Here is a 25,102-nt window from a genome sequence, read left to right on the forward strand (position 1 = left end):
GGGATCTTGGGGTCCATGCACATAGTTTCCTCAACGTTGCCACCCAACTTTATAGGGTTGTTAAGAAATGGCTTTCATTAACAGGGATTTTGAGGTTAAGAGCCATGAGAGTTTGCTGCAGCTCTATAATACTCTGGTTAGACTATGCTTGGAATTTTGTGTCCTTTTCTGGTCGCTTCATTAAAGGAAGGATGGAAATGCTTTAGAGGGTGCAGAGGAGATTTATCAGGATGCTGCCTGGATTGGAGGGCTTGTCTTATGAAGAGAGGTTGAATGAGCTAAGGCTTTTCACACTGGAGAGAAGATGGAAGAGAGGTGACTTGATAGAGATGTACAAGGTAATGAAAGGCCTAGATAGAGTAGATAACCAGAGAATTTTCCCCAGGGCAGAAATGGCTGTCATGAGAGGTCATAATCTTAAGGTAATTGGAGGAAGGTTTAGGGGAGATCTCAGAGGTAGGTGAGTCAGAGAGTGGTGGGTGCATGGAATGCACTGCTAGCAATGGTAGTAGAGTCAGAGGCATTAGGGACATTTAAGTGAGTGCTGGACAAGGACATGGACGACAGTAAATTGAGGGGTGTGTAGGTTAGATTGATCTTAGATTAAGATAAATGCTTGGCACACCATTGTGGGCCGAAGGGCCTATACTGTGCTGTATGTTCTAAAGCTCAACTTGTTCAAGCATTCCCACCCTGGGCTAGTGACCATTCCACTGCACTTCCACACTACACTCATACTGCCCTCTGAGTGGCTGAACTTGTTAAAAGCAAACACTTATGAAAATGGAGAATGACATTAAGAGTCCAATTATTGTAGAGGGACAAAAATCAGACAATCCAACACCAGAGTGAGGAACAGAAGTTGGTTGGTTATTTAGCTGCTTGATCCAGCTCCACAATCAGTAAGGTCATGGCTGATCTGTTTGTGGTTCTAAATCCACTTTCCTGTCTGTCCCCTTACAAACCTCGATTCCCTTGATAATCAAAAATCTGCCCAAATATGATCAATGGCCCAGTCTCTGCTGCAGTTTCGGGAGATAATTCTAAACATTAATGACTCTGTGAGAGAACAAATTTCTCCGCATTTCCATCTTAATTTGGAGACCTTTTTATTTAAAGCTATGCCCTGCTCTTTCTAGATTCTCTTGAAGATTAAACATCCTCTCAGCATCTACTCTGTGAAGTGCCAATAAGACCATTCCTCTAAACTCCAATGAGGACAGACCCAATCTTCTCAATCTTCCCTCACATGAGCTGAGTGAACTTTATCTAAATTGTACCTAATGCAAATATGTCCTTCCTCAAGTAAGGTGACTAAACAGCAAGGGATGGCATGATGCCTCAGTGGTTAGGACTGCTGCCTCACAGCACCAGGGACCTAGGTTTGATTCCAGCCTCAGGCGACTGTCTGTGTAGACTTTGCACATTCTCCCTGTGTCTGTGTGAGTTTCCTCTGGGTGCTCTGTTTTCCTCCCACAATCCAAAGATGTGCAGGTTAGGTGAATTGGCCATGCTAAATTGCCCACAGTGTTAAGGGATGCGTAGGGTAGGTGCATTATTCAGGGATAAATGTAGAGTAATAGGGGGAATGGGTCTGGGTGGATTACTCTTCAGAGGGTCGGTTTGGACTTGCTGGGCGAGAAGGCCTGTTTCCACACCGTAGGGATTCTATGTTTGGTACTCATCAGTGTGGTAACAACACTCTCCTGTGTGGTAGCAGCAAAGCTCCATCATCCCTTTTACAGTAAAAGCCAACATTCTAGTTGCTTCCTTAATGACTTGCTATATTTTCATGCCAATAAAACACCATTGGTTGTGTTGTAATCTTTTAAACAGCATGTTAGCAAATCCCTTTTGGTAATCTTTACTCTCATTGTTCATTGTATCCTCAAGATTGTCTATGAAATTTGTCCAATTTTATTTATCTTCCAAAGAATGATTCTGATTCTACCTGTCTGTATTATGATTTTCTAAATATCCTACTCCCACTTCTGCAGTGGTAGATTCTAATATTTTTCCCCATGACAGATGTTAGACAAACGGGCCTACAGTTTCCCGCCCTCTGTCTTCATCCTTGAACAGAGATGTTCCATTTGACGTTTCCTAATCTGTGAGGACCTTGAAGTTCTGGAAGATTACAACCAAAGCATTTCCTATCTCTGAAGTTACTTCTTTTAAGAATCTAGAATGTAGCTCATCAGATCCAGAGAATTTGTCGGGCTTTCAACCCTTTAGTTTTCACGAATGATAACAACTGCTTTAAGTTCCTTCCTCCCATTTGTCTCTTTTCTTTCTCCAGATGCATTTTGTGCTCTCCATTGTGACAATAGATACAAAACATTTATTCAAAGCTCCTGCCATTTCCTTATAGCTCACTATTAATTTCCCAGCCTTACCCTCTCAGGCGCCAATAGTTCACTTTAGCAACTCTTTTCCTTTCCCTATACGTGTGGAAACGTCCACTGTTTTTATATTTGACGTTAGTTTTCTCTCATCCTCCTTTTGGTTTTACATATCTTTTGCTGCTTTCAAAAACCATCCAAATGTTCTGCCCTAGTATTGATCTTTGCAGCATTGTACGCCTTTTCTTTCAATTTGTTCCGATCCTTAACAGGGGTTGTGCATCCCTCTTATAGAGCCGTTCTTTCATAATAACACGCATATTTGTTGAGAATGTTGAATATCTCTTCAAAGGTCACCCACTGATTATTCATCATCTTACATTAAAATTCACTTTTTCAGTCCAACTTTAGCAACTCTATCCCCAAAAAACTTGCAACGACAATTGCAAGAGTAAAACGCTATTATAAGCCTGCATTACTGATTCAAATTGAAGCCATGATTACTCTTGCCAAGAGATCCTTTACTGTGACATCATTATTCTAGCTTGTTTCATTAATTGTTAACATGCTCAAAATAGCATCACTTCTGGTAGATTCCAAAATTTAATATTCTAATAAAGTATCCCAAATGCAGTCTGTGACTCATCCTCCAGATTACTCTTACATGTTTGATTTGTCCAGCAGATTTCTTGAGTAGAATCATTTACAATTATTGAAGTACCAATTAAAAACTGTCCCCATCAAACATACCCAGGTCAGGTACAGCAGGGGGCTAGATACACTATCCTGATCAAACACTCCCAGGACAGATAGAGCACAGGGTAAGTAACGCTCCCCAACACTGTCTCCACCAAACACTCCCAGGTCAGGTACAGCGCAGGGTTAGATACAAAGTAAAGTTCTCTCTACTCTTTTAAACTGAAATTAAAGCTCTGTCTGCACTGTTCCAATCAAACACTCCCCAAGTCATGACCAGCACTGGATTAGATGCAAAGTAAAGTTCTCTCTATACTTTACCAGGACAGCAATGGCACAGGGTTTGCTGCAGAGCCTCCCTGCACTTTCCCCATCAAACACTCCCTACAAACTCACCAGCCTCATGGTCTCTTTACTGAGATTGCTTATGCATTAGGCAATTCACTCTCACTGGAAAAGCATTAATTCTGCTCTGTCCCAGTCAGCTGGGATCATATGGGTAATGAACATTGTGTTTGAAGTCCTACAATCATTGTACTTACAGGTTTTCCCGGGATACCTTCTGGGCCAGGATCCCCATCACTTCCCTAAAGGACACAAGGAGAGGTGAAAGTTCTGAAGATACAATGAAGTTTAGCAGCTCCTGGCTGCTGTTCGAAAGCAAAGAACATCCCTGAGATTTACAACAAGGTGATAACTACTTGCTGTTTGACCTCATTCCTCACCTTGTCTCATCTGCACATTTCATGTGGAGACAAGATTATAATTCAAAGTTTACATCAGTCCCTTGCACTTCATCAGTCGATTGGCTGAATCTCTTTTCCTTGTTCAACCCACTTAAGAGTCCAACAACAGTGTTTGAAAGGAATAGGAGGAAACTATGTACATTTAGCAAAGAGGTATTCATTCAGATTCAGAATAGTGGAATTAAACCTTAAATGTGAAATTATAGTGTCTCAGGTTGCATCTGTGCTGACGGAATAGTATGGTTTATGAGTCCATCAACAGCTTAAATACAGTTTGATGAAAGATTATGGAGCTGAAATGTTAACTCTGTTTCTCTCAGACCTGCTGGATATCTCTCACTTTCTCAGTTTAAACTGTAAACTGCCAGGAACTGCAATACTATTGCTTTGTAATAGATGTCACATTGCAGATTCATTTCAGGACTTGACCAACCTTTAGGGTTGGACAATTCACAGCTCAAACTGCTGTTTGTAAATGATAGTGACACAGTCACCTCAGACCCACGAGGATCTTTGATCACGTCACATTGGCTCTGTGTAAGTGAAGGAATCACTTTAACATCATTGCATTGCCCTCAGACCCTCAAATTATGAAGCTGGAAATGGTCTGGCTGATTAAATTAGTGATAGCACCCTCCCCCTCTAAGGTAAAAGATTAAGGGTTCTAGTCTTACTCCTAAGAATTCTGGACAAAAATCCAGACGGACACTTCAGTGCTGCATTGACTGAGTGATGCAGTTTTAAATGTAGTCCTTAACTTTCCTTGTAGAAGATCCTATGTCACTATTTCAAAAACAAAGAGCAGGGAAGTTCTCCGAAGTGGCCCAGACAATAATTATCCCATAATTGACATCACAGAAACAGATTACCTGGACACTTTCACACTGCTACTTGTGGGAGCTACTGTGCATAAATGGGCTATTGTGTTTCCTGCATTAAAGCAATGACAACACTTCAAAAATATTTCACTGGCTGCAAAACATTTTGAAACATCCAAAGTTTGTGAAGGATGCTGTAAAGATCTTAGTCTTTCTTTGTGTTTCAATACAGCCCTCTTCCCACCCCTGCACATGTTCTGCCTCAGAGAGGTGGGCATTTTATTAACATTATGTCCATATGGGTCCCTCATGTAAGTTTGACATTGGCCAGGTTTTTAGATGTTCTATGGGGCTGGAGTGTGTGAAGGTGTTTTTACAGGATTACTATTCCGGAGTGCAGTACCAACATTCTCAGGCCATGGGTTCAAGATCCATCCACGGCCGATAGTGAAATTTGAATTCAATAAAGAAAAAAAATCTAAAAGTGACCACTATCATTTTGTTTTTTGTTTAAGAAAGTCATCTGGTCACTCATGTCCTTGAGGGAAGGAAATCTGTCATCCTTACCATGTGTGTACAGTGACTCCATGCCCACAATAATGTGCTTGACTCAACAGCTCTCTGGGCATTTTGAGATGGGCAATAAATGCTGGCCTAGCCAGTGATGCCCATGAAAAACATAACACAAAAATGGTGTTTCTTGAAAGTCCCCCATGGGCAGATGTAGAAGGAGTGCCCCTTCACCCTCAGCACTTTAAGGTGGCATCCAAGGTGCCTGTCCCCTTGATTACTTGTAGCTTCACTCTCTTGATCCTTTTTCAGGAGTTGGAGGTGCACATCCCAGACAGTGATGATGACTGACCTCTTATTCCTGCCCACCAAAAAACCTTGACCTTCAACCTGGACAACCCACCCTGATCGCCCAGGACCATGCCTCCTGCCTCTGGATGGCCTGCCCAACTGTCAGCTAGGCAGTCAATCCTGGAAACTCTTGCAAGAGAGTTAAAGCATGGAATTGCGTTTTAATGCTCCATGGATTTTACTCCTCAGCTACTCAGGGATTAATCACAAATCTCTGGAAACAGCAGGCCATTCCTGAAGGGACAGAAACCTGCTGAAGATTGAAAAATGCACTTGCAACAGTTAATGAATAAACAATGGGGAGCAGCGTGGTAAGGATGGTGTAGGCAATAACTAATGCACAGAGGTGTGTAGTTACTGAGATTCCAGAACGGAGCAGCATATCTAAGTGAGCTGAATGTACTTACTGCTTCTCCTTTTGGTCCAGGAGGGCCACCAGGTTTCCCCTTTGGGACATAAAAGGTGACAATTGTTAAAGCAGCATTAACCACAGGAGGTTACACTAGTCTGTCTGGTAGGGAATGAAGGAGATAGAGCTTACACATGGACAGAGAGAAAAGGTCTGGAATGAAGGAAGCCTCACTGCCCCAACAGAGAAACACTGAAGACACAACACAGCCTGGGGCAAACCACAGAATGGGCAAGTGACAGTTTTCACCAGGAGGACAGGGATAAGAGCGTTCTCTTACAGAGTACTCATTTACAAACAGAGATGTGGAAGAATTGTTTTTCTCAGAGGGCAGTGAGTGTTTGGAATTCTCTTCCCTAGAAAACTGTGGAGGCTTTATTACTGAAGGTATTTAAAGAGGAGGTTTATCTTTGAAAAACAGAAGAGTTGAGGGCTTTGACGAGTTAGCACAAAAGAAGAGTTGAGGCCTGGTAATAAATTGTCATGATCTTATAAAAAGGTGGAGCAGGCTTGAGGGGCTCCTATTTCTTATGTTGCAAGAGTGAAGGCCGGGGGGCGGGGAGGGGAGTTGGGGGATGGTGGTGTTGTTAGAGGTTGTGTTGTCGACTCTGCAGGACTGAAGAAGAACTTCCAGAATGGTACTGTAAACAACACCCAGGAGCAAACTTACAGAGTCATTGAACATGACTACGTTTAAGTTTCCTTGTTAATTCAATGGGGTTGCAAGGGGCTGGGGTGGTGACAGTGATGGGGAGAGGATGCTGAGCAGGAGGACAAGGGGTGGAAGCAGTGAGGGAAATGGGGGAGAGAGAGGAAGAGCTAAAGAGTTGGTGAGGGGGCAAGGGCTGTGGTAGGACATGGATGAAAGCAGTAGGGAATGGAGTGGAATAGAGAAGAGAAGAGGAGGGAACAGGATGATGAAGGGGAGGAGGAGGGGGGAAGTAAAGATGACGATGGGAGGGGAATGATGGGGACAGGGAGGGAAAGGTCAGGAGCGTGGACAGTCAAGAGGGCGAGTAGGATGGTGCAAGCATGGGTGCCAAAGGGGAGGGGTTGGTGTGAGGGGTTTGTGACACTGGGTTGGAGGGATGTAGAGGTGAATGGAAGAGTCGGAGGGATATAAAAGTTAAGAGAAGATTATTGGGGGGAAGAGATTAATGTCATGAGATGGGTTGGAGAGAGACAAGATGAGTAGGGGGGATAAGGAGTGGGAAGGGAAGGTGAGAACGAGAAGGAAGGAATGGTGATTGGACAGGTGGAGAGGGGGAGAGTGTGAGAGGGAGTATGGGTGTGGTGTGATGAGGAGTAATTTGTGGGGATCACCAAAGAGAGGCGTATGATCACTACTGGATTGGATAGCCCAGCTGAAGTAAGACTCATTCCATTGGGAATCTCAGAGAAATGGTGGAGAAGCTGAGTGTGGCCCAGGCTCCTCTGCCATCCTGACCCTGTGCTGCAGTGACATTGTGGACTGTACTTACCCCACTTCTGCTGCCTGACTTGTCACACAGCCCTCTCTGCTGCTGTTGTTCACTCCATCCTGCAGCCAACACTCACCGGTTTTCCTGGTATTCCTATCCCTGGGGGTCCTGGAGGCCCTGGGGATCCTGGCTCACCAGCCAATCCCTCTGGTCCAACTGGTCCGGGATCTCCCTAATAAAGAGAACAGATATCTGCTGAAGCCTCCCACAGTCACTGGTCTGAAAGGTACATTCCCTGACTAAGAGGCTACACATAACCCATGACGATGGAGGAGGAAGGCTGGTCGCTGTCAGCACGTTTGAAAAGAAAATCTGTCTTTTCTCAGAACTGAGATCGTGGAATGGGCTTTTTGAGTATGAATGCTGCTCCTGCCTCTGAAAGAACTGTTATGTTCAAAGGGTGTCCTTTAAATACTGGAAACCAACAAGCAACAGATTGCCTCAGCTGATGGATACTGAGATCTGAGGCCATCAATCTGCCATAACTGTAGGATTTCTGAGCCAAAAGCAGATCTACGAGACAATGACTCAGAAATGTAGTTTTATCTTCAGGCACTTCGCAATGCTGTAAATCTCCATCATGGCAGCTCAGAGACAGGAGTTGGAGATGCACCAGCTCTCTTGACAGTTAAGAACACGAATAAGAAATGTTTCGAGGGATATGGGCCAAGCAGAGGCAGGTGAGACTAGTTTGGATTGGGATTATGGTCAGCATGGGCTGGTTGGACTGAATGGTCTGTTTCCATGCTCTATGAAAAAAGCTGAGAAAAGTTAACCTGTAGAAACTAAGAACTGAAAGAAGACAGAGGGTGGTGGTTATTGGGAAATGTTCATCCTGGAGTTCAGTTACTAGTGATGGTACCGTATGGATCTGTTTTGTGTCCATTACTGTTTGTCATTTTCATAAATGACCTAGATGAGGGCGTAGAAGGATGGGTTAGTAAATTTGCGGATGACACTAAGGTCAGTGGAGTTGTGGATAGTGCTGAAGGATGTTGCAGGTTACAGACAGACATAGATAAGCTGCAGAGCTGGGCTGAGAGGCGGCAAATGGCGTTTAAAGTGGAAAAGTTTGAGGTGATTCACTTTGGAAGGAGGAACAGGAATGCAGAGTACTGAGCTAATGGTAAGATTCTTGGTAGTGTAGAAGAGCAGAGAGATCTTGGTGTCCATGTACATAGATCCCTGAAAATTGCCACCCAGGTTGATAAGGTTGTTAAGAAGGCATATGGTGTGTTAGCTTTTATTGGTAGAGGGATTGAGTTTCAGAGCCACGAGGTCAGGCTGCAGCTGTATAAAATTCTGATGCGGCTGCATTTGGTACATTGTGTACAGTTCTGGCCACCGCATTATAGAAAGGAGTGGAAGCTTTGGAAAGGGTTCAGAGAAGATTTACTGGGATGTTGCCTGGTATGGAGGGAAGGTCTTATGAGGAAAGGCTGAGGGGCTTGATGCTGAGGGAAGAAGGATGAGAGGTGACTTAATTGAGATTATCAGAGGGTTAGATAGACTTGATTGGGGATGGCTAACAAAAGGGGACATAGCTATAAAGTAAGAGGTGATAATTATAGGACAAATGTCAGATATAGTTTCTTTACTCAGGGAGTAGTAGAGGCGTGGAAAACCCTGCCTGCAAAAGTAGTTTAGGGGCACTTAAATGAACATTAGATAAACACCTGGATGAAAATGGAATAGTGTATGATAGATAGGTTTCAGATTGGTCCCACAAGTCGGTGCAACATTGAGGGTTGAAGGGCCTGCAACTGAGCTGTTATGTTCTATATTCTAAACTGTTCTGAAGTAAGCATTCAACGTTTGGGATGTGCACTGGCTCAATCTTTTTAGGAATCTGCTCTCACAAAGGTGTGACTCCACATCCCTGTGTCTGCTCTCAGTGTCTAATAGGAAAGGCAGAGATACACTGAAATATAGATGTGCACCTGCAAAGTAAGAGCCAAACACTGTGAGACCCCCAGCTGCATGATTCGTTTACCCTGAGGCAGCCAGGCATCAGCGAAGCCAGGGCAGTATATGACTGAACAGCCCGTGGCCTTAAAGGAGATTCTGAAGGCCAGAGTGGTCTACACATTTCAACATGGAGCTAGGAATGGTCCACCTGCTCCTGCAATGACATACTTCCACTTACTGCCCTCCACCCCACTCTCATAATTGACAAACTGCCCAGATGGTTTCGACCATATACCATCTATCTCTGTGCTTGGCAAATTCTATTTTAAAGTTCCTTTGCCCACTTATCAAAGTGAGAACATCTCTTTGCATTTCCGTTCTGCGCATCCTCATTTTTTTGAGAGTTGCTCTCCCACTTTCCATTCCTCTCTCACCCTCACCCTGACAGTCAGGACCATCCAACCTTCAAGGGAAGAAACCAACAGTGGAGGAACTGTCAGCTGGTACAGGAAGAGGGCAAACAGACCAGGCTAGTTTCTGACTACATACCCAGAAAGCAGACACAGGCTGATGGAGTTAGTCCCCATGTGGGACCAGCTTCTTTAAAGTGAACCATTTTTGGAGCTAATACAAGAACGACACATTGCTGTGCTACAACACAAGGAGAGATTTAGCCACTAACACTTACCTACATAAACCTTACTCACAGATAAGAGCTTGATTGGTGTAGGTGGAGCTCGTTTGCTCAAACTTAGCTCATATCCTGTGGGACATAATTTATTGCCCCAACTCCCACCACTGCAGTGAAGAGCCTTTTAAGTTACAGATCTCATTTACCATTCTGCCCCTATAAACCATTCCAAGAATTGATCACTCTTTCGATGAAGTATATGTAAGTAATCAAAAATTGATCTTTCACAAGAATCCCCTGTATCTCACTGTTTGGCTGTATTTTGATGCATTGCTCCAAACTAAGATTACCCTCGGCTATTAAGTAAGTACAAGGCTAGAAATTTTGTCAGAAGTGACTCAATGCCTGACTCTCCAAAGCCTGTCCACCATCGACAAGGCACAAGTTGGGCATGTAATGGAAAACACTCCACTTGCCAGATGACCACGGAAGGGCTCATGCCCGAAACGTCGACTCTCCTGCTCCTTGGATGCTGCCTGACCTGCTGCACTTTACCAGCAACACATTTTCAGCAGATGACCATGGCTCCAAAACACTATTCAGGATGAAGAAGCCTGTTTGCATTGTCAGTCTACCTAAAGCACATGGACTGCAATGGTTCCAGTAGGTAATTCAACACCACCTTCCCAAGGGCAAGGAGGTACAGGCAATAAGTGCTGGCTCAGCCAGCGATGCCCGGAATGAATATAAAGAAACATTGCTTACCATTTAATACCTTTGATAGCTTGTTAATGCGAGGGTAGCCTCCACCAGCCACTCTCCTTCAAATTTAAAATCCTCCCCCCAGTATTTTTTCATTACTCACTCATTTGAATTTAAGAAACTCATCTAAACATTTTTTTTCAATTGAGTCAAAAGCCTGAAAGGTTAAAAGTCAGGTTCCAAATTTCAGTGTGATATGATTCCAATGCCCTCAGATAGCTGCAGCCTCACACTCCCAGCAACACTTAAAAACAGTTTCAGATTACTGACAAACCTTTGCACCTTTTGGTCCAGCCACGCACAACTCTCCCGGTTTTCCCTGAAAACATAATTAGAATGGTGATTAAGAACAGAATAAATGTGAGCAATCACTTTCAACACAAGCTAAATCTGATTCTAGGACTACAACTCCCATTTCCCTGCATTCAGTGCTGCAAAGCAGGGTGTCAAAGAGGAAGGAGACTGGAGCAGTGGATCATTCCGTCTCAAGGACAGAGACTCTTCAGGAATCCCATTTTTCCTGGAACAGTCCCACTGGGCTCTGACTGTTCACTGGCTCACTCAAATTCTCTTTCTCTACAATCATAAGTCCCAGCACAGGATCAGTCCATTCAGCCCATCAAATCCTTCCTGTGATTTTCCCCATCTGAACTCTTCCAGGCTAATCCCCCCCTCTCCTCCTCACTACCCATACTCTTCATTGTCCCATCCAGTCAAATTCAAATCTCCTGCTTACGCCCCATTTCCTTCAATTCTCTTCTTTCTCACATGCTCAGTAATTTCCTTGTAATACTCCCCTGAGTTCTGCTTTAACAGCAATTCACACTTCTCCCATTCAGAGCTATTATACAATAGTGTTTAAGTGATGCTCAGTGTTCGGTGCCTGTTCCATTTCCCACTCTGGATGTTGACAGTCCCAAATGGGCCAAAGACTTCCAAAGTGGAATCAATTTGTGCACATCATCCATCAAGTTGCTAACATGTCTACTTCAAGCCTTAAATAACAGAAATAATGTGAACTAATTTCAAGATCCCAGATCTTAAATCTGGCCATGCCATTTGTTCAGTCTGAATTTTACAAACTTGATAAAATCCAAAAGGTTGACAAATATCCTCCATTAGATTAGATTCCCTACAGTGTGGAAACAGGCCATTTGGCCCAACAAGTCCACACCAACCCTCTGAAGAGTAACCCACCCCTCTATATGTACCCCTGAATAATGCACCTAATTTAGCATGGCCAATTCACTTGACAGGCACAACTTTGGATTGTGGGAGGAAACCCACACAGACGCGGGGAGAATGTGCAAACTCCACACAGACAGTCGCCCGAGGCAAGATTCGAACCTAGGTCCCTGTTGCTGTGAGGCTGCGGTGCTAAACACCGAGCGACTGCTGCTTTGCCCCAGCAAATGGAGGAGCTGGTGTTGGACTGGGGTGGACTAAGTTAAAAATCATACAACACCAGGTTATAGTCCAACAGGTTTAATTGGAAGAAACTTGCTCCTTCATCAGGTAGCTAGTGGAGTAGGATCGTGTGACACAGAAAAGATAAAAATGTCATACAACTGATGCAGTGTATTGAACAAACCTAAATTGCTGTTAAGTCTTTAATTACTTAGAATGGGGATACAGGTTTGGTTTGAATTGATTAATATGTAAGCATTTACACATTTTAAATGGAATCCAGAATATGTAATCTAGAACCCTAGTGTTTTGGGGGCAGGAGCTTAAATCCCAACAATGGCAACTGATGAAATTTGAATTCAATAAAATCTGGCCTTTAAAAAGGGAGTTTTATGATAACCATGTAACTATTGTCAATCATTGTAAAAATTCCGTGGAGCCTGTAAATGTCCTTTAGTGTTGGAAACGTGCCTTCCCTTCCTGCTCTGGCCAAATGTGACTGGCATCTGCTGTTTAAAATGGGCTAGAAAGCCAAACAGTTCAAGGGTGGTTAGGAATATGCATCAAACACTAGTCTTGACCAGTGATCGAGAGCGTGGCACTGGAAAAGCACAGCGGATCAGGGAAAACCCGAGGAGCAGGAAAATCAATGTTTTGGGCATAAGCTCTTCATCTGGAATGAGGTGCATGGGCTGAGAGGCTGAGAGATAATTGGGGGTGGTGGGAAAGGTAGCTGAGAATGCAATAGGTGGATGAAGTTGAGGGAGAAGGTGATAGATCAGAGAGGAGGGTGGAGCGGATAGATGGGAGGGCAGTGTTGAGTTGGAGGCTTGGGATTGGGATAAGATGGGGACAGGGGAAATGAGGAAACCGGTGAAATCCACATTAATCCCATGGGGATAAAGGGTTCCAAAGTGGAATATGAGGTGTTCTTCCACCATGTGTCGGGTGGCTAGGGCTTGGCAATGGAGGCCACCCAGGACCTGCACATCCTTGAGTGGAGTTGAAGTGTTCAGCCACAGGGTTGTTGCAGGTGTCCCAGAGATGTTCTCTGAAACAATCCGCAAGTTGGCACCCTGTCTCCCCAATGTAAAACAGACCACATCAGGTGCAATGGATACAGTAGATGACATTTGTGGAGGTACAGGTAAATTTCTGTTGGCTGTGCAAGTATCCCTTGGGGCCTTGGATGGAAGTGAGGGGGAGATGTGGGCGTAGGTTTTGTACTTCCTTTGGTGGCAGGGGAAGGTGCCGGGAATGGGGTGAGGGCTGATGGGGGGGGGGGTGCGTAGATCTGACAAAGGAGTCACAGAGGGGAATAGTCTCTCCAGAATGCTGATAGGGCTAGGGAGGGAAATACATCCCAAATGGTGAGTCCTGTTTGCAGATAGTGGAAGTGGCAGAGGATGACACGATGAATACGGAGGTTGGTGGGGTGGAAGGTTAGGACCGGTTGGGGGGGGAGGGGGAGACAGGGTTTTGTCCTTGTTGTGTTGGGAGGGATGGGGTTCAAAGGCAGACGTGTGGGATGTGGAGGAAATGTGCTGGAAGGTATCATCAACCACGTGGGAGGGGAAATTGTGGTCCTTGAAGAAGTAGGCAACCTGGGATGTTTTGTGATGGAATTGGTCCTCCTGGGAGCAGATGTGGCATAGGCAGAGGAATCGGGAATAAGTGATGGCGTTTTTACAAGAGGAAGATGGGAGGAGGTATAGTCCAGGAAGCTGTGGGAGTTCCTGGTTGGTAGTGGATGCCTGTGGTTAGTCAGTTGCCGTTAGTCTTGCCCAACAATGCCTACATCCCATACCAGAATAGAGGAAAGAAAAAAAAGAAGTTGGTTGGGTAGAAGGTCAGTTCAAAATTCCAGAACATCAACCCTACTCTCTTCTTGTTGCAACCTCTGGATCTTCCCTAAATCTATTCCTTCCCATGAATCCAATATCCCCACGTGGATTTTAATGAATTTGTATCAAGTTTTGTCATGGAACCACAAAAGTCGGAATACTCACATTTCTTCCGGGCAGACCAGCTGATCCCCGCAACCCTGGTTCACCCTTCTGACCTTTCTCTGACATCATAGGCTGAAAGAACATTCTCAATTTAGACAGAAATAAATGCAAATAATTTTTAAAAATTATTTAAATTACTAGATACAGTTAAAAAGAAAGGGGTTTATAGGAAAGGGTGGATACAAGAACCCAGATCTTAAAACTATTCATAACACAGTATCTCCATCGTCTGATCACAGCAAGTCATCCAATTAGGGATGGTATCAGCACCAGTGGCCTAACCCACCAACACAAGAATAACACAGAATCTGAGTCTGTCAGCCCAAGGGATTAACATTCAGTGGGTGACACCCTTGGTATTCCTACCTCTGAAAACCCCAATCCCACTATCGTCCTGGCACTGTTTATAAATCCAGAAAAACAGGCAGGTTGGTAATAGTCTAATCCATCACCTGAAGCTCTGTCTCTCCAACAAGGCCACATTCCCTCAAGAGCACACTGGAGGATAAACCTAGATCGTTTATTGAGATCCAGCTGCAGGATTTGACCCAGGTCCTTGTTTGCTGCCAAATGATTCCAGCTGGTACACACATGGCAGGGGAACCAAAGCAGGGAGGTGTGACCATGCAAGAAGGAAGGTGTCACATGACATGTTAAGGAGAGAAGCACAGACTGAGTACGTCCATTTTAACAACACTTGCATGACCTTCATCCTTTGCAACCATCGCTGCTGTCAGAAGACATTTAGATTTAGAGGTAAATAAAGAAAGATGTTAAGGTTAAGTGTTCCATTCCACACCACTGATTTTTTGAAGTAATCTCTGAATATTGCTGGAAGCAAACCAAGCTTTGGCTAATTTTAAAAGTAATTTGCACATGGAACATAAGTGTGGCCCTGGCATTCATCAAAGACTCAGCTGGATCTGACAAATCCTCGTCACCTGAGGAGTGCTGATCATTCTTGTGCCCATTTCCCTTGTAAGATCTGACTGCACAGCCAACAGCTGCTTCTCTGAACCCCTTGGCAAGGTGATGTGGGAGTAATTGCAGGGCTCCTCCTGACCAGTCAGAGCTGGGGCTGGCAATGCTCTGGTGAGCTTGACTGTTGTGCCCCTCTGCTTCACTCTGGGGATGCTGCGTCGGCCTCATCAGCCCTGTGTGCAGGGGATAACTGTCATCACTGAGAATCCATGCAGCATTCTGAGCCAAGGTTTCTCTGAGCTTATACATCATGACTGTTTCCTGGGAAATGGGCACATTATTCTCCTGTGGTCACATTCCAATTTCACAGTCTTAACGGTTTGCAAATGCAACTGACTGTTTCCATTTGTCACATCCTTTATGTCCCATGTAAGGTTCGATGAGATGCCATGTATTGTCCTGGAAGCTGCTGCTGCATCAGTGAGGGCCTCTGGCACTCTCCCATCAAATTCACAAGGCAGTAGGTGTGCATGAACAATCTGACACATCTCAGTTCTACCCTGGCACATCCTCAGATATCTCTGACATCACCACTTGGATATCTGATCGGAGTTAGCTCTCGTCCTCTGATGCCAATGCCTATCTTTGCCAGTTCCTTTCCCAGATACATGTCTCCAGATCAGCCACATCCTCTGAGTACTGCCCCATGTTGGTCTCCGGGTTTATGCTGTCGGTTATCGGGGCAGAGGCCTGATCACGGCAGTGATGACACTGTGTGAAGAGGCAACCAAACTTGTGCAAGCTTGATAATCCACAATTCCCAATTTAGACAGAAATAAATGCAAACAATTCAAAAACTTGTTTAAATTACAAGATACAGTTAAAAAGAAAGGGGTTCACAGGAAAGGGTTTTAATACATTACAAGTAGACTCTTTAATTGGCAAAAGTGTGCAGTATGTACTTCACATACACAGGATAACCCTCCTCCTACTTCAACTATGCAGGGGAACCTCAATTATCCGAACGAGATGGGCAGGCACTATTTCATTTAGATAATCGATTATTCAGTTAATCAATAAAATGCCTTTCCTCTGGGGCTCGGAGTTTTTAAAGTCTGCTCCGCGTTTACGAAATTGCAGCAGCACACAGCGTGCGAGACCCCATTCCCTGAACCCATCCAACATGCCTGCCCTCGCCCCCAGCCCTGCCACCCCCAACCCCATGCAACACCGTCCCCTCGCCCTACCCCCCAGCCCCCCCGTGCAACACCACCAACGCAAGCCACAGTCACACACAACTTTTTGACACCTCTGCCCTGTACAGGACAATGTTGGAGAGATTATCTCGGGATGGGGGAGGGGGGTGAGTGTACATCCCTCTGTAGAACTCCAGGGAAAGTGTGAGGAGAGAGAGGAGGGCGGGAGGTCAGTCAGTTGGAGACGGTGCCTGTGTAATCACTGTAAACAAAAGACACGATCACTGTTGGAAACATGTCTTTGATGGAACGTTTCCATCAAGACCACGAGATCTCCTTTGGATAATCCGATTTTCGGATATTTGGATTTTCGGATAATCAAAGCTCCTCTTTATACAGAGAAACTGCATTTGACACAAAATCCTAAAGGTACAGTATGAGTGATTTTTGAAACTCATTCCTGCACCAGGGGACTCCCAATCACTGACATCATTGAGAGAAATACATTGAGTATTTGATTCAGTGATCATTCCACTGAACAGGGCAGGAGAGAATTCATTTTCAGTATGTATGGTTGCAGAATATTTTTCTGCAGAATCACTTACCCTTGGTCCCAAGGTTCCTTCGATAATTCCCTATTTATTAACAGAATGGATTCAAATTATTCTGGAACTTTTTAATCACAGACATTGTATTTTTGATGACAGAAATCCTAACCAACAAGAAATTTCCAAAATTATTGCCAACTCATACTGGATGTATTCCTAGAGGTTCAAACTGACTCTCACACATGCACCCTCACAAGAATATCCACACATATACAGACAGGAAGATATAAACATCACCCCCTACACACATACAAAGACACATACACACACCTACACAGCTATACATAGAAACATATCCATATAAGAGGGTAGACACATACATACAGATACATGTTCACACATGCATGTCCACAAATATACACACATGCACGTTTACACATATATAGACACACACTGCCCTCCACACACATATATAAACACACACATGTGCATATACACTAGTATATCTTATAGAACATCACAGAAAGGCAATCACATTGCAGTCATTCAGTTTATACCTCTCTTTCTCTTCCTTAGTTTGTGCTACTCTCACTCCCTCCCTTCCTCAGTTTGTGTTCCTCACTCCCTCTTTGTGGTTAAGTGACCCCCATCAGTTTGTGTTTTTCTCTCTCTCCCTGCCTCAGTTTGGGTTCCTCACTCCCTCTTCCAGATTGTGTTGCTCTCTCTCTCTCAGTTTTTGTTCCTGTCTTCCTCATTACTCCAGTGTGTGTTCTTCTCCTTCTCCCTGCCCCAGTTTGTGTTCCTCTCTCTTTCCTTGTCTTTCTTCTTCCTTCCCCCTATGTATTTGCTTTTCTCACTGGACTCAATGGAGTCACCGTACAGTGTTTCAGCACCTCCTTCATGGCTTTTATGGAACTGACAGAAATTCACAGGAGAAAATGGGATGATGTTACAAAACTGTCATTTCTCATTTTGAGCACAGTGATTGTATGTTCACTTCATCTGGGAAACTCGCCATTCCCCATCCATTTGGTTCAGGCAACAATCTGAGCGCTCAAATATGAGTATGAGTCATTTATAGTGCAGGTCCTGATGTCAATGAGATGTTTGAGCAGAGAGTCAGCTAGCATGATGTGTGACCTACTTTCCAACTGAGTGAGACTGAACTAACTGCCCAATGCCTGATCCAGCATGTGCTGAATGTACAATCTCGGAAGTACACGCTGGAACAGGCCAAGACAATAAACTGACTGGAGCAACTCCCTTCACAAAGTCAGTCATGCCACCCCATGAGACTAATTAGAGATTCATTATAAACTGAAACCAAACCAAGTTATAATTTAAACCACTTGTAGAACTGAGTGCCAAGGCTGGTTAGCTGAGAGCCAATAAAATTGCAAAGCTTCAAATGACTGATCTGTCGATGCATTGTGGTTCTCAAGTAAAGGATGTCATTGGCACCGGATGTTAGACAGCCGACAGAGTCTTATAGTCGGTCATCTGCCATCTTGCTTTGTCTTCAGCATTGAGAATATCTCTGGCACTGCCATAGTTAACTGGCCGGTGCTGTACATGAGGTAGAGAGAGTTGAAGAGTGTGATGCTGGAAAAGCACAACCAGTCAAGCAGCATCCGAGGAGCAGGAGAGTCAACATTTCATGCATAAGCTCTTCATCAGGAATGAAGGGGTGGCCCAAGGGGGCTGAGAAATTAAAGGGAGGGGGTTGGGGCCGGGATGAGGATGGCTGGGAATGCAATATGTAGATGAAGGTGGGGATGAAAGTGGTAGGTCGGAGCGGAGGGTGGAGCGAGTATGTGGAAATGAAGATGGAGAGGTAGGACAGTGCCAAATTGGAAGGTTGGATCTGGCATAAGGGGGGGGAGGGGGTAAATGAGGGAACTGGTGAAATCCACATTGATCCCATGTGGTTGGAGGGTCTCAAGGTGGAAGCTGAGGTGTTCTTCTTCGAGGCATCGGGTGGCTAGAGACAATGGTGGAGGTCAGTCACAGGGCAGTGCAGTTGTTTAGAGTGTCCTGGAGATGTTCTCTGAAATGTTCCACAAGTTGATGTCCTGTCTCCCCAGTGTAGAGGAGACCACATTTGGAGCAATGGACAAAGTGTGTGGAACTACAGTTAAATCTTTGGCTGATGTGGATGGATTTTTTGGAGCCTTGGACTGAGGTGAGGGGGAGGGGGTGTTGGTAATGGTAGCAGGTTTTGCATTTCTTGCGGTGGCAGGGGAAGATGCTGGCAGTGGAGGGTGGAGGGGTGGGTGGAGGGGTGGGGGGGTATGGACCTGTAAAGGGAGTCATGGAGGGAATGGTCTCTCCAGAACACAGATGTGGTGGGGAGGGAAATATTTGCCTGGTAGTGGGGTTCCCCCTCCCACTCCCCTAAGGACACACAAGTCTTGGGCTTCCTCCACCACCAAACTCCAGCCACCCGACACCTGGCGGAAGAACACCTCATTTTCTGCCTTGGGACTCTCCAACCATGTGGAATCAATGTGGATTTCACCAGTTTTGTCAACTGCCCTCCCCCGACCTTATCCCAGATCCAACCTTCCAACTTGGCACTGCCCCCTTGAACTGTTCTACCTGTCCATCTTCCTTCCCATCTATCTCCTTCACCCCCACCTTCATCTACCTTTCGCATTCCCAGCTACCTTTCCCCCAACTGCATCCTCCCTCCCATTTATCTCTCAGCCCCTTTGATGAAAAGTTCATGCTCGAAATGTCAACTTTCCTGCTCCTGGGATGCTGCCTGACCGCTGTGCTTTTCCAGCACCGCACTCTTTGGCATCTTCAGCATCTGCAGTCCTCACTTCCTCCATAAGGCAGAGAGGTTTGGGCTTGCCTATGAGTGGGATATTTGTTTAAAGTGGGATTATTGGGGTGGTAGATAACTAGCTGGGCATTGATTCACAGGCTTAGTTCATATATTTGTGCAATGTCACACTATTTTCTTTTCTACTCCTCTCATTTGCTGAAGGCCCTGGTTCTTGTGAAGGCCTGGCTCCATGGAAACAGGCCTCACCTTAAGCAATCGGCCAGTCATTCTGTTGAAGAGTATCTGCAGCGTCTGCAGTCCTCACTTTTACCTGGTCATTCTGTTGAAGTCTAGCTTTGGAGATAGTAGGATACAATCTGAGATTGAGGTTTCTGGCAAGGTTGTAAGAATTTTAATATGATTTACATTATTTTAATTTTTAACCAAGGCAGAACAGTGATGAAGACACAATAATTTAAGTCCTCTATTTAAATTTCTTGTCCTATGAGTAGCATAGGAACATCAAAGATTATTTTCACCAAAGTGGTTGCTCTGAAAACAATAAAAATAGCTTGTGTCTATACAGAACCTTTGGGAAAGTACAGCCCAAGGTACTGAACTAGAGCACTGTCAAAAAGCTTTGATGCCGAGGCAGAAGAGATGTTAAGGCAGATAGCCAAGATTGTAGAAATAAAATGGGTTTTAAGGAGGTTCATCAAGGAGGAAGGTGATAAAAAGAGATTGGCAAATTTATGGAAGTTAATTCCAGAGCCGACAGTCAAAGCAGCTAAAAGCCTAACCCACCAATCCACCAAATACGAAATATCTAAAACTGGGAATGCTCAAGAGGCTGAGCTTCAGGTGGAAAGAAGGTACCTCAGAGGGGGGGCTGAAGTCAGGAGGGGCCAAAGCCATGGAAAGGTTTGAAAACAAAGATGAGAAGTTTAAAATAGAATCACTGTTAGACTAAGAGGCAATGAAAGGCCAGTCAGCACAGGGGTGACGAGTGAATGGGAAAAATATCGATAGGAAATAACAGTGTGGTATGAACTGCCACAGAATCTCTCATTTCTGTTTAATAATTAGTTCAAACATTAGATAGACTGCATTCAACAGGAAATAAACTCTAAAAGAAAACAAGAATAAGAAATGGCTTATTTAGAAATAGATAGTAACCTTTGCTGTTATCACAGCCAAATGACATTAGAGGACTTGGAGAAGTCAACTTCACAGGTTGATCTTAACTCCCTGCACAGTAACATCTGAGAGAGTGCAGCACGATCTGGTTGGGTGATTTCGGCATTGAAGAATCATGTTTTGCCAATAATAAATGAAACAAGCTATCACACATACTACTGTATCTAATTGTAATTGCAATGGATGTAATTGCCATTATAGGGTATTTGATTGTAATAATGATGTATCTAATTGTAATAATGATGTATCTAACTAATAATATATCTAACTGTAATAATACTATATTGAATTGCAATAACAGTGTATATTGCTAATAATAATAATACTGTAATAGTAGTGTATCTACTAATAGAATAGCTAATTATAATAATATTGTAACTAATAGTAATAATCATTTATCTCATTGTATGACTGTGTACTAGATAAGGAGTTGTCCAGTATCTCTGACTAGCAACACTAACTAATTCCTGGCACAGGAACCTCAGCCATGAGTCAGCCTGGGATCAGTGCAGACTGAAGATTAAAACCCAGGCTCTTCTGCTTTAACGACTCATTGCACACTGGGAAGTGAGGTCAATACAATCAGGTCAGGCACAGTCTTGTATCCTTATTGTGTGTGTCTGTCTAGTAACAGATGTAGGCGAGAGTAATCAAAAAATCAGATGAGAAACTGAGACACTGAGAAAATGCAGCAGCATAGACACAGAAAACAGCAATCACCTTATCTCCAGCAGGGATGAGAGTATGGTTCATTTTACAGATTCAGTAGCTTTGACTTGCTAACAGTGAAGAAGGGTAATACTCACCGGCTCCCCCTTCTCTCCTTTCTGCCCTTGTGGACACTGAAAGTGAAGGAGAAAGGATCAGCAGAGTTGTCCACTGGCGAAATTTTATGGGATACAAATAAGAGGGGAGGGGTAATTGGTTTCAAGGATGAAGGCAGTGATGAAGTCACAACCTGTACCCAAACCAGGAGCACCACAGCTGGCCTTGTGAGGTGCTTCATAATTTACTCAAGATTAGCAAGAAAAGAGCACCAATCACACCTCCAGAGCCTCCTGCGCACCCACTGAATGTCAGGTTACAGCAGTGCCTCTCAGATTGTTGCAGAAGGTGAGGGTGGAAGGAGACAAGACAAGGCAGCAGAAGGTGCAGGGGTGAGAATTACAGCTGACGTTGGCCAGAGGACTGTGAAAGTGGCAGGAACTCCACTATCATCCAGATACCACAACAAAATATAAAACCAAAATATTTTAACTTTGATTAATAAAAATTCTGTAAATTTCGCTGTATCTGTGAGTTAATGCTCTCTTAACAATTCATACATATCGCATCAGGTCATTAGAAACTTCCCAATAGAGTGCTTAAATCAGGGATAATCAGAGCTCTTTGTGCTGCTGTGAAACCTTGGATTGATTCCTGGGTTCTCAATACTTTTTGTCATTTATACCCACACCCAGTAATGTGTACAGATCAAATATACGCATATGAAGCTGCCAGCAAAAACAGTTGAGGCAGGTTCATTAATAACATTTCAAAGGCATTTGGACAAACACATGGATAGGAAGGGTTTAGAAGGATGTGGGCCATGTGCAGGGAAACAGTGTTAGCGTGGACAGACATTTTGGTTGTCATGGACTAGTTTGGGCCAATGATCCTGCCTCCGTGCTGTTGGACTTCTCTAAATGCAAGGTTATTTAATCCAAGTATAATACCTACTGTTACTTCCAACATATGGAGTGCCACAGGCTAAAACCCTTTCAATACACTAGCACTATACAAAATCTGAATGGGAAGGCACTTAGAGTCAGAGAGATGCACAGCACAGCACAGAACCAGACCCTTTGGTCCAACTTGTCCATAACAACCAGATATCTTAAATTAATCTAGTCCCATTTGCCAGCATTTGGCCCATATTCCTCTGAACCTTTCCTATTCAGGTACCCATCCAGATACCTTTTAAATATTGTAATTGTAGCAGCCTCCCCACTTCCTCTGGTAACTCATTCCATACACATACCACCCTCTATGTGAAAACGTTGCCCTTTAGGGCCCTTTTAAATCTTTCCCCTCCCACCCTAAACTTGTGCCTTCTAGTTCTGGACTCCCCCACCCCAGGAAAAAGACCTTGGCTATTTTTCCTATCCATGCCCCTCATAACTTTGTAAAGCTCTATAAAGTTACCTACCCACTGAGATTCAGCATAGTGAGACTTGGGAAAATTGGTGACTTCCATGTCCTTACCTTAAGCCCACAAAGCAGGTCTTGTCATCACATGGGCTGTTTCCCCACACTACCCATTATCAGCCTCTAATGGTCCCAATTAACAGCTATTCATTCTTCCAGGCTGAACTTTATCCAGTCTTTTGTCTGTTCAATTGTTTCTCTTCCTTTGGGCTCAATCTTCACTATTGCTTACTCCTTCCCCCTTCTCCCACTCCATCTTCCGCATATATCCCAATCTTTTCTCAGCTACCACGAGTTCGGAAGACCTGGAATGTTAACTGCGCTTTTGCTCCACAGATGTTATCAGATCTGCTGTGTTTTTCCCAGCAATTTGTGTTTCTGTTTCTGATTTTCAGCATCCGCAGTTCTTCTGTGTTTTTATTTTGGTGACTACGCTTGGTGCCTAAGCATCACTAAATAATATGATGATATCTGAACATGTCACTTCCAAGACTCTAAAATATCAATTAAGGATTATTGAGAGTCATGAAAACAGGAGAATGATTGTGCTGTTACTTACCACAACACAGCCTTCATGCTGGAGGGAAAACATAAAAATTAAAAAGATGTTAGGGCAAATCATTGCAAAATCAAAACTGTTTGCTTTACCATTGACATTGTACACATTCAGAAAACCTTTGAGAGATCTCAGCTGTAAGACAGCTCCAAGTGGGTATGGTACCCCCTCAGTTAACCTGTGCCGCTGTTATTCACCTCTTAGGAGCTAGCACCAGAACAATATGTGAATAGGATCTCTGAACAAATTGCATGTCCATGTATAACCAGAAATTGGACTACGATAATGGGAAGTGCTGCAGAATCAAAAGGTCCAACTATCAAACTATATCATACAGAATGCACATTTCCAAGCAGGACAGAAGCAGTTATCACTCGAACTAGTCACAGTGTTCTGAGATAAAATCAGTCAGGGTTCCAGCGCCTGATTTTTGCCCAGCTGGACAGCACAGATCTGAGAATGGTACCAGCCTTGCAGTCCACAACTGAACAGCCTTCCAAACTGATAGACACACAGATTAATCATGCTGCCTTTTTCTTAACCTTAGAAACAGGAGCTGGAGTAGGTTATTTGGCCCAACAAGCCTACTTCATACGATCATGGCTGAACTTAGGCTTCACCTTCATGTACTCATCCACATCCCAAATCCCTGAAAAACCTAATGTCTGTCTCTGTAAAACTTAAAGATACAGAACAACCTCGATTATCTAAATGTCGAATTTCAGATTATCTGAACAAGATCTCAAAGTACCATGAAAACGTTATCTGTTATCTGAACGATCAGTTATCCAAACAAAATACTCCATGCCCATCTCAGTTGGATAATCAAAGTTATTCTGTATTCACTGATGGAACATACGACATAGGTTCAAATCCTACAATGGTGAATGGTCAAATCTGAATTCAAGATGGTCAAATCTGACCTAGTTCACTAACGTCCTTTAGCAGAGATAATTTACCATCCTTATCCAGTCTGGCTTACATGTGACTCCAGACCTACAGCAACGTGGTTGATTCTAAAACCGCTCTTTGTGCAATGAGAAGTGGGCAATACATGCTAGTGCCAAAAGGCGACAGCTTCGTCCCACAGGAAATAGAGAGAATTCACAAGCCTTCGGGTAGAATTCCAAAGATCATAGAATCCCTACAGTGTGGAAACAGGTCCTTCGGCCCAACAAGTCCACACTGACCCTCCAAAGAGCAACCCCCCAGACCTATTCGCCTACACTATATTTACTCCTGACTAATGCACCTAACCTACACATCCCTGAACACTATGAGCAATTTAGCATGGCCAATTCACCCAACTTTGGATTGTGAGGGGATACCAGTGCACCCGGAGGAAACCCATACAGACATGGGGAGAACGTGCAAACTGCACACAGACAGTTTTCCGAGGTTGGAATTGAACTCATGTCCCTGGGACTGTGAGGCAGCAGTGCTAACCTGGGAGCCACCATCCCTTTGAGCAAATATTTCTCTTCATCTCTGCATTAAAAAGTTAGTCCCTCACATATGTTCCAGTTTCCTCAGCCGGGGAAAACAAGCTCTCTGTATGTAACCTGTCTTGCTGTTCAAGATCTTTATGTTTCAATTTGATGAGACTCTCATTTCTCTAAACTCCAAACAATATCAATCCACAACAAAGATTATGAGG

The 25,102-nt window shown here is 44.0% G+C and overlaps 1 protein-coding gene across 3 annotated transcripts in view; it reads right to left on the reverse strand.

Annotated features, from left to right (window-relative positions):
* The window catches only part of col16a1 (collagen, type XVI, alpha 1), a 330,536-nt gene that overhangs the window by 145,627 nt on the left and 159,807 nt on the right, over window positions 1-25,102 (reverse strand). For all 3 annotated transcript variants that reach the window (XM_060847623.1, XM_060847622.1, XM_060847624.1), the window contains exons 12-19: window positions 23,449-23,466; window positions 21,509-21,544; window positions 16,793-16,822; window positions 14,071-14,142; window positions 10,929-10,973; window positions 7,430-7,525; window positions 5,871-5,909; window positions 3,581-3,625 (exon numbers count right to left, since the gene is read on the reverse strand). In XM_060847623.1, the coding sequence (XP_060703606.1) occupies window positions 3,581-3,625; window positions 5,871-5,909; window positions 7,430-7,525; window positions 10,929-10,973; window positions 14,071-14,142; window positions 16,793-16,822; window positions 21,509-21,544; window positions 23,449-23,466 (381 nt within the window). The remainder of the gene's footprint in view (window positions 1-3,580; window positions 3,626-5,870; window positions 5,910-7,429; window positions 7,526-10,928; window positions 10,974-14,070; window positions 14,143-16,792; window positions 16,823-21,508; window positions 21,545-23,448; window positions 23,467-25,102) is intronic.

Source organism: Hemiscyllium ocellatum, chromosome 30 (assembly GCF_020745735.1).
Source record: "Hemiscyllium ocellatum isolate sHemOce1 chromosome 30, sHemOce1.pat.X.cur, whole genome shotgun sequence".
NCBI classification, from domain to species: Eukaryota; Metazoa; Chordata; class Chondrichthyes; order Orectolobiformes; family Hemiscylliidae; genus Hemiscyllium; species Hemiscyllium ocellatum.